The sequence below is a fragment of the Mytilus edulis genome, chromosome 11 (genome assembly GCF_963676685.1).
Source record: "Mytilus edulis chromosome 11, xbMytEdul2.2, whole genome shotgun sequence".
NCBI lineage: Eukaryota > Metazoa > Mollusca > Bivalvia > Mytilida > Mytilidae > Mytilus > Mytilus edulis.
This window is the reverse complement of record NC_092354.1, coordinates 71,475,335-71,486,965: the sequence shown is the minus strand read 5'-3', so window position 1 is coordinate 71,486,965 and position 11,631 is coordinate 71,475,335. Positions and strand designations below refer to the sequence as shown.

Genomic DNA, 11,631 nt, shown 5'->3' with positions numbered 1-11,631 from the left:
AAGAAAATACGATTTGAGAGTACTCGCAGTTACTGACAGCTAGTTAAAAGCCAAAAACAATTATTAATAAACAAAAATCATGGATCAGAGACTAAAATCAACTGAAACACATCCCAGGGATTTAGTATTTTAACGTCATGAGCAGTCAGAGAAGACATGACAAAAATAAATGTTTTGACATGTAGTAGGATAGTCAGGAGCGACTTCTATAGAGATAAAAATTATCTGTGTCTGTGTCTTTATACATCCCGCCTCAAAAGAAGATACAATTTAGATATGTTTAAATTGTCTAATGACAAAACCGATATTAGTGCCAATGTAAACAATATTGAGAGATCTAATTAAAATATTGGTACGATAACCCTTACTTATAAGTTTAGATCCCCTTTGCAGTCGTCTCAGGAAATATTAACTCACAGCTGGCGAGCATGATTACTTTTTTCAGGGACTGAATAATTAAAAACTACACACATATGCACCAGATTCATCTCATTATCAGTAATAATGTTTTAACGAAAAATCAATCTCCCTATAATTCCGAATGATTTTACCGTTTCCACACATTATGATTTCACAAATTTGTATATCAAAGTCAACCGTTAACAAGAAAATGTGGTATGCATTGTATTTATTATAGTTCACAGGGTCACATCGGCAATATATTCATGGGATAACATACCAAAATCAGTTCAAAATTATTGTATAGAAGAAAAGTAACGCAACACCATTATCTTGTATCGTTTCTTTTAATATTATTAACTCTTTTTTAAAATACTTAACGATATCAAGTAAAGTACTTTATCTTAAATATCACATTGTTGAATCTGTATAGTTCAATTTTTTAAACAAGCATGATTTTATCCAAAGAAGGCGTGCATTACATGTATGGCAATGAACCTCTGATCCATAATGTACTTGTCCAATATATGAGAAAGATAAGCCAAAGTGTAAGACTTTCTTTGAAAATAAAGGGCAACTGTAGCTGTACAACTTCTTGGCGATGCAGACAACTAACATACTATACATTGTACGTCTAAATTCATTTACTTGACACAAATAGGAATCATCTTTCACAAACTTCGAGAATAACAGGAATGTATCAGAAGGATTAAGCCACAAAAAAAAAAGAATGAAACTAACCCAAAACATATAAAAGCATGAATTTCTATTACTTGACAAAAAATCAATTGTTACAGCATAATAGAGGATACTACTTCTGTTGACTTCAATGATGCATTTTTTTAATTTAGATCTTTGAATACATGCATTTAGTTTTTCAGATCGTTGACACAAAAATGGGTCTGATAATAAAAACACCAAAATAAATATGATAGGAGTAGTAATGGGTGTTTCAAGCAATGACACTTTCAATCCACTTGAAATTTTAAAATATCAAAATCAATAGATATCACTTATGTGAGGTCAAATGTGGTATACTAGAAGTACTGGATGTCTCGAGAAAAAAATATTAGTGTCGCCCGTCATTAACTATATTAGTTTCGATATTCCGCATCAATCCAAGTTAGTCGTCGCAGAATATAAATATTTACAAATATCCATCATATTGGGTTTATAAATGTGTAGTTTTGACGTTCCTTCATTAAAACTAAGAGCCCTTTGACACCAAGTCCATGACATTTTTTTTTAATCAATCGAGGAAAAAGAAAGAAATATGGCATGTAATGTGGCACATATGTTACTCAGATATTACATAACTGTCAAACAAATCCTGATAGAATCCTTACATTTTACGAATGTTTCCATTTTTCGAACCCTTGATTACATTTTATTTTAGCAGCAATCTTTTATCATTAAAACACAATCACAATAATATCGTATGAGTTGCAATATTCACGATAAATGAAATCGGTATTGTCTCTTCTCTTGTGAGAGTTATTCAAACTAAACATGCATATTAAAAAAAGAGTAAAATATTTAAATATTTATAAATCGGATGCTTTCAAACACCAAAAAGCAAATGCAAACTAAATTAAAACCATGGCCAAAAATAAGTGACAATACACAGCACAACATTAGAAACATAAACCAAACCAAGGAACGACATTTGCTCCTTAATGACAGTAACAAAGCTTTGATGCCATATTACGTGGCAACGAATGATCAATGTGCAAGAATGCAATACAACACCATGTCCTTCCTTTATGGTATGTTCTATGCCGGTGTTTTGGGAATGACTTGTTTAGGATCAAATGTCTTCGGAACTAGGATCCTTTTATCCGTTAAATCTGTAAATTTGTCACATGACTTTATTGCAGTGTTCGGTACCTAAAACATAAGTATTTACATTAGTAATTTACCAAATTTCATAATGATAGGAGATTAAATCAGGACAAGAAACAAATAGGGAAAGACTACAACAAACCAGATCATTGAGTCCATTGTTTCAGTCACAGTACTTTCAATTTGACGAAATGAACAAGACAGTAAAAGAGGACCACCAAAAACTAGGGATGATATCAGGTGCTCCGGAAGGGAAAGCAGATCCTGCTAAAATATGTATGCGTATTATGTTTTATGGCCAAAGTATCTAGAGATACTCACCAGTTTTAATTTAACTTTCTTTAAAAACCCTAATTGAATCGTTTAAACATCAATGATGTAACATTGATTTTACCACATTCAATTCAGTAATTCAGTAATCTTACCTTTAATGCTAGAGGGTTTCATTGTCTATTGGACGATAATAGGTAAAATACATACAAACAACAAATCTTTGTTCGAAACATGCTTAAAGTAAAGCACAGAATACCCGATTAACCTAATAAGGGACAAATTCGTACCGAAGAAAAAAAAATAAAACTTACTTTCTCTAAGCGTATATATTGTGGATGATGATGGGGTTTACACGATTGGTTGGACACCGTGTTGTATACTGTCAGTAAAGCCCATCGTCTGTATGCACTACTGTTCTGTCCACTACAGTGCAACAAGTTGCAATGAAAAAATAGGGCGTCTCCTCAAAATAAAGATGGTTAAAGAAAATACAATCATAATAACTTATATTTTAAATATCACTGATATATTTTAATGCTTTCACACTTAATGTAAGTTGCATTGTATGTCCATTTCATATGTCCCTATTTACTTAAAACAAAACACATAAAAGCGTCTCAAAAACACATCTAACTTTTCTAGCTGCAATTGATGATTAGCTGCTAATGTATTTTTTTAAATTTTTTTATATAACTATGCGTAATGCAGCAGGACGCAATTATTTCTCTTAAGGAGACTCGGGGTACAAAAAAATCAGCAAAAATTGAAACAATGTTTTGCATAACAAATTTTATTTATAACACTATTCGTTGGTTCTTTATGATATTGTACAAAAATCAGTCAAAGAAACCAATACGTTTTGGCCCCAGATGACTATTAAAATATGTTTATCAATGAAAAAGTTCAAAATTATCTCCCTTTGGTGAAAATGCCAGTTATTTCCATTAAAATTGAAATAACTTTCTTAACTTATCGGGTTTTTTTCCAAATAAACTGTACTTAAACTGAGCTATTGTAAAATTGTAGCGATTTGTCTAAAAACGAATCATTTTTAGCTTACAATAGTCAATATTGTCAACAATGATACATCGCTTAAAATTTAACATTATTATTCCTAATGTAACACATATTTTCTACAGTTAAAAGAAGTAACAACACATTGTCCAATTTAAGACAAAAGTGAGTTAGGTAAATCGTTTCTACTTATAATTCCTCTTAAAGTCGCGAACCTTCATACATTTTTTACAACACTTGTCAACAGCAAAACGCTATATCTGTACATGTATACATATACGAAAACATGCTTGCGATATTTTTTGGGCTATAAATGAATTAAGATAAACCCCGATGCTGTATAAATGTCAAGTTGTTAGTTGTGTGGAATTCTATTTCAGATGTTGGTTTAACGAATGCGATAGGTCAATGTTTTCGTCGCAAACCAAAGCACATGCGTTCTTTTGTATTAGTTTTTGCAAGTGTATACATTTTTGTTCTAGTTAGGATACTAAGCATGGTCATTCTACATTAAAAATAAGATGATATTTTACCTGGATTGAGTAAGCAGTATTTCATTGAAAAACGGTCCATTATTTTATCAAGTCTTGTCGGATCAGTGACAGTCAGTTGCCCTTCTAATTTGTGATCTAGACGTCCGCATTTGTGGGAGCTTTCTATTATCTGTTAACAAAAAAAATTGACTACATTATTCAATAAAGGGCTGCGCTTTAGCGCATGATACGCCCGTTGCTCTTTTAACTTGTCTTTTATGCTTTAAATGAATTTATATGATCAACTAGAAATATATATACAAATCAAAAGGGATGTTACATTAATATATTCACCAAAGTTTCATAAAATCCCCCTTTTTAAAGTATAAAAATTCATTACTTAAGAAAACGTAAAATCTAAAATTTATAAAAATGGAAAGGGAACTTATGTCAATAGATATAAACAATTTATTAAAGTTGCATAAAATTTTGTGAAAGTGTTAGTTATTGTCCCAAAATTGGAAAATCCCCCCTTTTTTAAGCATAAAAATTCATAACACGGAAATGTCAAATCTGAAATTTATAAAAATTGAAAGGGAGCTTACATCAATAGATATAAACAATTCACCAAAGTTTCATGGACATTGGTGAAAGCCTTTTTGAGTTATTGTCCGAAGTGTTGAAAATCCCCCTTTTTTTATGAATAAAGCCCCATAAATCCAAAACTTAAAATCTGAAATTTATAAAAATTGAAAGGGAGCTTACATCAATAGATATAAACAATACACCAAAGTTTCATGGACATTGGTGAAAGCCTTTTTGAGTTATTGTCCGAAGTGTTGAAAATCCCCCTTTTTTTTATGAATAAAGCCCCATAAATCCAAAACTTAAAATCTGAAATTTATAAAAATTGAAAGGGAGCTTACATCAATAGATATAAACAATTCACCAAAGTTTCATGGACATTGGTGAAAGCCTTTTTGAGTTATTGTCCGAAGTGTTGAAAATCCCCCCTTTTTTATGAATAAAGCCCCATAAATCCAAAACTTAAAATCTGAAATTAAAAAAAAACGAAAGGGAGCTTACGTCAATAGATATAAACAATTCACTTAAGTTTCATGGAAATTGGTGAAAGCGTTTTTGAGTTATTGTCCGAAGTGTGGACGACGGACGGACGGACGGACGGACAGACGGACGGACGGACGGACAGACGGACGGACGGACAACGGTATACCATAATACGTCCCGTCTAAAAGACGACGGGCGTATAAAAAACAAAAGACAACATGGTAGTTATATCATAATGTATTAATATGACATATGCTCATCCTTTTATGGTAGAAAACAAAATTTCTGTTAAAATGATATGTTTGTTTCATCTGCTTTCTGTTATTTCCTGTTTTTATGTTTCCTGACATAATGGAAGAAATGTTTGCCATTCAATTCTTAGAGATTTGGAGTTTCTCGTTCATCCCCTGTAACCGGACTCTTGTTCTAAATATGAGTTATATCCCCAAGTCCTTTTTTACTATCAACAAATGTTTTTCACAAATTGATCGTATATTTAACATGTTTAAACAAAAGGATATTGAATGAAATTGTATGGGAGTTATTCCCCTTGAAAAATGTGATATAAAGTGAAAAAGGTTAAAGTAATGTTTTTTGTTTTAAACTTTACCTGTTATTTATTCCAAAAATGAAATTAATACAATGTTTCCAATGCCAATATTGCCAACTTTCGTTTTTGTGTAACAGTATAATCAACATTCACAACTTATATTGATAATATCAACAAATAAATAAACAATATATCAAATTTTACATTAAAAAATAATAAAATAATCAGCTTATTCGACGAGTAAATTTATTCATGCAAATTGCAATGGTTAATCCGTATTGGAGTGATTCATATGGCAATACAGTTTACAGCGTGTATCGAATTTACTTGTACATGTGCAGTGACAGAAAAACGAAAACCATTCAAAAAGGTTTTGAAACATCATTTTACTTGTATTCCGTTAGAAATGGTAAAATCATACTTCGTTTGTCATTGAAAATGAAAATATCAAAAATGGGCCGCCTTCAAACTCAAATCTACAAGTACTATGTTCAGTCCTCCGAAGACAGAACAAGAAGTGTGTATTGTCATAGGCATGTCAAGCTGTATTCTGTTATTAACTTTAGCTTTGGGGACGATTATGGGGTTTGTTGCATTAATTCATTATGCTGCTAAATTTAACGAACTGCTAGGTGCGAGTAATATAAAAGCATTTGCGTCTAAATAAGATTACCTGTAAACATCCGTTTCTTTTCTCACATTTATCTAAGGCAATAAATGCCGTTATCATATTTGGCTCCAAAAACTCATTTATATACCAATACCTGTTAAAAAAATTGTCGAATATTATAATAATAGTAAACGTCTCTTAAAACAATGTTCAACGAGTAAAATAAGAGGGTAAATGGTAACAATGGTAAACTATAAGACTAAAAATAAAACTGCCTTAAAAACATCGTCAATAGCACTACGCGTTGCTTCACAAAAGGGTGAGATTAAAAGTTAATAGCATACCCGTAATCTTGATGCCACAAATGAGCTCCACCTGTAAACGGCTCTTTTGTTACTAACTTTCCATGATAGTGGTACACTTCGTCTCCAAGTAACTAAAACGAATGTATAAATTAGGAAAATGTTGTGTATCATTTTTTTTTTTATATTTTTAATATTTGGCAAATTTAAGCTATCACTGGCCCCAGTAAATTGTAAGTCGGTGTTCGACATTGAAACAAACATTTTCCTAGGCGATAAACCGATACCATAAATAGTCTGTAAATGTATGCTTGCGTCTATATTTAGAGAAAATTTAGTTTAATTTACAAATCTTTGTGAACTTAACAATATTACATTTTCATGTGTTTATTCTTTTTAAATTACGAATATAGTATCAACATGTTGAATTATAACATTTCAGTGTATCTTAGAGATTGCTTCAGGACAAATGTAATTGAAAATATATTTTCATATATATAAGTCGTCCTCCGTAACTGCATGTCGTAAATTGCAAATGCCGTTTAATTGAGTCTTACTTGTTCTACAAACATGGAAAAACGTATTGCAACACCTGAATATTTTAAACCTAGGAAAATCAGCTTCATTTTTTTGGGATATGAATAATTGCTTGTATATTGATGTTTCAAAATGATGTTTTAATTAACCACAATTTTGATACCAAAATGAAGTAATTTTTGTACAAAAAACAAAAAAATGCATTTTACATCTTTTACTGTAATCGAACAGTAGCATTTCAGACATTTCAAAATAAAACTTTAGATGAGTATTCACATCGTGGTTGATCGTTATAGGCCAAAGAATCAATACTTTTCATTGGCATCATCCACACGGACAACCGTCTCTTAACCTCCTCAGATCATGCCTGCCACTAATCGACGAATGTGTTATTGCAATCATTCCTGGTGACGGACATTTTTATTTCATGAGGCGTGCGAACTGGGGTGTCCTTTGGCACACTTTAAATTCAGTTGAATGGTCGTTTTTTTTTCTCCCAATTAAGTGTAAACGAACTGCCAACTTGTTGACATCCTAGTTCGTGCTCTTACAGGTTAATCGATATGTTTAAGGTTCAATGTGCAATACCCCTGAATGGGTTGGCGATAAAAACATTCCGTCTTTTTGATGATCTCACCGTTAATTTTATTAATTTTATTAATACATTGAATATCGAGTTGCATGTGTTACAGTGAATTGCTGAGTAAATGTTATGTTATTCTCTCTGTATTCTATTGTATTGATGCCACGAACAATCATTTTAACCTATAAATTACTGTCTACAAATTATAGATGCATACCTGTTCACATGTCCCGGCCACCTTTTCCGATCTACTGATCATTCCACTTACGTCATTACCCGGATGACCCCATATGGTCATTTTTGCTTCTCGACCTTGACAATCAGAAACCTTGAATAAACATCTAAGGGCCTTAATTTGATAGCATTAATATTAGCCAAATACAGGAACGTATATGATATACAAATCGAATAGGTATCTAGCATTCAAAGATTTTTTTAATTACACTTATATCAGTTTATATACAATTAACAAACTTCAGAATAAAGACACTTTCCGAATAAGTACCATTTTCAGGCGAGAGCAAAACATATGCAATAGTATTAAAAAAACACATGTTGACCTTTTCGTATCAAATTAAGTAATTTAAATTTCGTAATCAGCCTTAATTTCTGAAACTTCCTTGATAATAGATGACATTTACATAGTGTATTCTTTACTGAATATAGAAATTTAACAAACCACATCAATGATTAATATGCCAGCTTTAGCTGTCACTTATGGTAGTAGTATCGTTTTGGAATAGAGAACAATAACTCTCTCTACACGACCTTTTGTCTTTTTAATGGCTGCCGAATGTAACGTTCCAACGCGAACTTAAAAAAACGGGACAGCTCTAAATAATGTTGATGTTAAATAAAACATGAATTGTTATTTCTTTACAAAAACAACAATTCAGAAACTTTGGTTACTTATGAAGTTCAATTAAATTGTATTGAACCACGGAAATTACCGAAGTTTGGACAACAACGTCTAACGCCATGTTTCGTCTGCTTCTTGTTCCATTTTCAGTGAGGTCAAAACAAACTTCCTCAACAATCACAGGTACTTCATTTTACAGTCACAAAAACATAATTGATGAAAACATATTTAGCGTAAAGGTTTCGTCCAGCCACGGGACACACAGAAAAACTCTCTGCAAGCAATACATTTCGGGATTTTTTTTTATAATGGCCATGCGGCATGCGGGGTAAACTCCGACTGGTTGACCATGACTACTTATGTTCATCTGCCACATAATTCCCCATATGAAGGAACAGTGATAATGACGTTGGTTATACTGTTGAATGTGATCACTATTATTCATGTAACCACATACTAAATCAAAACTTAACAAAGCATGGTTTAAAACAAAAGAAAACATATGCAAATAATTTACATTTTTATTGTGTACTTCTTTTGGCAAACTCTCAATATCTACCTTATACAGTCCCAAGAGATTGAAACGGTTTTGGTTTTTTTTTCTCTAAAAGGAGACTTGAGTCTGAATAGTATATTTAAGTACAGACTGTACATATTGTATAATCTTATATTGTCCAAAATTGAATTTTATGGGAAGATGGAGTTAATATGATAACCCATGATTATACCATGACTTTGACAGGTATATAAATGGATTGTTCCTTGGAAGTATGTGGACTGCATCCTTTAAAATTCAAGCTGCAGCAGTCGCCTGATTATTTTATGCGTCAGTTTTAACCTGATCAAAACATATTCACTCTACCGAGTACTCTTTCACTGTATCAGGTTCACATTTCAACCTATTTAGCAATACACACTGATGGTTATATAACATCACAGTACCAAAATTGCACTCACAGTAACCAAATTGAACCTTTTCAACAAAAAAGCTGCGGAAAACTTACAAGTTTTCTTTCACCATGTGAAGTTATCTAATTATCATCTTTTTAAAATGAGCAAATTAAATTTGTTTCTAGGATTTGAAATTAAACATGTAATGTAATTTGGGTACTGACCTCATTACAGAATGATGGACTGTTTGGAGGTCAGTTCAAACCCATTTTCTATGACTCTACATGGACTTAAAACTAAATTGGTGTAACTATTATGATAGTGTAAAGAAGGATTTTCTACAAAATAAGCACAAAATGGACTTTTGTCTGGTTAATAAAAAAAAGTTGGTGAAAAAACTGACAATATAGGTGCAATTTAGGTACTCTCATGTAAGCAACTTCACAACTACAAATTTATTTTCATGAACTAAATAAAAAAATGAACACGACCATAGATGTATAATAAGTATATAAAAAACAACAACTGTTTTATGTCAGTTGAAATCATACATATTTTAATTTTGGACACTTCAAACTTCAATATGGACTTATTTGAAACAGGTCAGTATCAGGTAAAACCAAAAATGTCTATTCAGCAGCAGTCTCTAACAACATATTTCCTTAATTTTATATTATAGTCGTACAAATATATTAAAAATGTGTTCATTTAATTTTGTTCTAGCTTCTCTCATGTGAAAGCGGTAACCTTTTTGGTCACTATTTATGTGTTGCGCCTAATTAAGAATTGTAACACTTTATAGTGACAAAACAGGTCAAACAAATACTTCTCAAGAAACAGAAAGAGAATAAAACTTGGAACAGCACCCACCCATGCCAGTATATGTATGAATAAAAACTCAGATCAGATTATCATGGACAATATGTTTGTTTTATGTCCTTGTGAATATATAGTGAGGAAAGTTATCAATAATTCTGCAGATAATGCAATTTTATCAAGTGTTTTGTACTTTTAATGTTAAAATGTTCACACAATCAGTGAAACATTCAAAAAGGCTAAACTATTTTTTATTACTGAAAGTTTCAAACAATGACAAGTGTTTTATTTACCAAATAATTCATGTGTTTCTATGAGAGAAAAAAATCATGTTTAATTTGGGAATTAAAGGCAAAGATGATCTTTTTGTGGCACACTGGCGCATGTCAATTGTGAATATACTTACAAAATATATTTTCTTTATCATGTTACTGACGTCGACATTATCAAGGAGTACACATTGTAGGAAAAATGCACAAATTACAGATAAAATAATTAAAACACCCTACTTTGTATGCATTTCCTGCTCTAATCTTTCTTTTGTGTATTGAACCTTCTAGAACAATTTTATAGAGACCCATTTACTTATACTTAAGTTATTGTCTGTAAACCTAATGTGTCTTGTAAACAACTACAACATGATTAAGCATTACTCGAAAGCAAATTTTTGACATGATTGTATTTCCCATTTCCATTTTCAATTTTATTTTGCTGTCATAAAAAACTTGAAAAGTTAGCTAAGAAACAAAATATATGCAAGAAATGCGTAACTAACTGACTCTGAATTAGTACATGACATTGATGTAGAACCCACCAACTAAAAATGATCAGGAATACGAATGTTTTTTTTTTTTGTTCGAGTCAGATTTTTTTCACCGAAACCCTTCAGCGCTATCTAGTAATATTATTTAGTCAAAATTTAACACTATTATTCAAATTCATCATAACAAATTGGCTAATACGGCTGTATTTTCAACTACTGTGTACAGACCTACCTGTGTAGTTTTGGAAGTTTTAAATGTTTTTAGATATATAAAAGTTAAATTTATTTTGCATATATCTGAAAGATAAACTGGTTTTTGGTGAAGATTTGTATTCAAAATATTTTTTTTTCCTCTGCTTGAACAGATTTTTTGTTTTCATCAATTTTGGAATTGAATATTTTTTTTTTTTATAAAAAAGAAATATACCATACCCCTCCTGCCTTTTCATGTTCTATGATCGTTCCCTAGACATTTTCCATCTGAACTTATTATTTATTCTAGATAGACAAAAACTATATGTTAATGTAGCATAGGGCATTCCTCCTGAATATGCATGAAATATTTCCAACTGAACGTTAAGCAACCAACAACCAATCAATATATATAGGAAATTGTCTTGGTATAAAGCTGGCATTTAAGGTATCACCTTC

The 11,631-nt window shown here is 31.4% G+C and overlaps 1 protein-coding gene across 1 annotated transcript; it reads right to left on the bottom strand.

Moving 5' to 3' along the window:
• Positions 1 to 727: 727 nt before the first annotated feature.
• LOC139496209 (L-proline trans-4-hydroxylase-like) lies at positions 728 to 8,048 on the bottom strand. Its single transcript, XM_071284685.1, has 6 exons — positions 7,869 to 8,048; positions 6,574 to 6,665; positions 6,293 to 6,383; positions 4,062 to 4,191; positions 2,826 to 2,977; positions 728 to 2,286 (listed from the first exon to the last, which is right to left on the bottom strand). Exons 1-6 carry the CDS (start codon positions 7,947 to 7,949, stop codon positions 2,173 to 2,175), a joined length of 660 nt encoding a protein of 219 aa, XP_071140786.1. The 5' UTR covers positions 7,950 to 8,048; the 3' UTR covers positions 728 to 2,172.
• Between the last annotated feature and the right edge of the window lie 3,583 nt (positions 8,049 to 11,631).

What these genes read in the sequence shown, in the direction of transcription:
- LOC139496209 (XM_071284685.1), bottom strand. Translation starts at nt 7,949, where the DNA reads ATGACCATATGGGGTCATCCGGGTAATGACGTAAGTGGAATGATCAGT. An exon ending in ATACTGCTTACTCAATCCAG is followed by an intron (nt 2,978 to 4,061) that starts GTAAAATATCAT and finishes CTTTATTTTGAG; the next exon opens with GAGACGCCCTATTTTTTCAT. An exon ending in AATATATACGCTTAGAGAAA is followed by an intron (nt 2,287 to 2,825) that starts GTAAGTTTTATT and finishes CTTATGTTTTAG; the next exon opens with GTACCGAACACTGCAATAAA.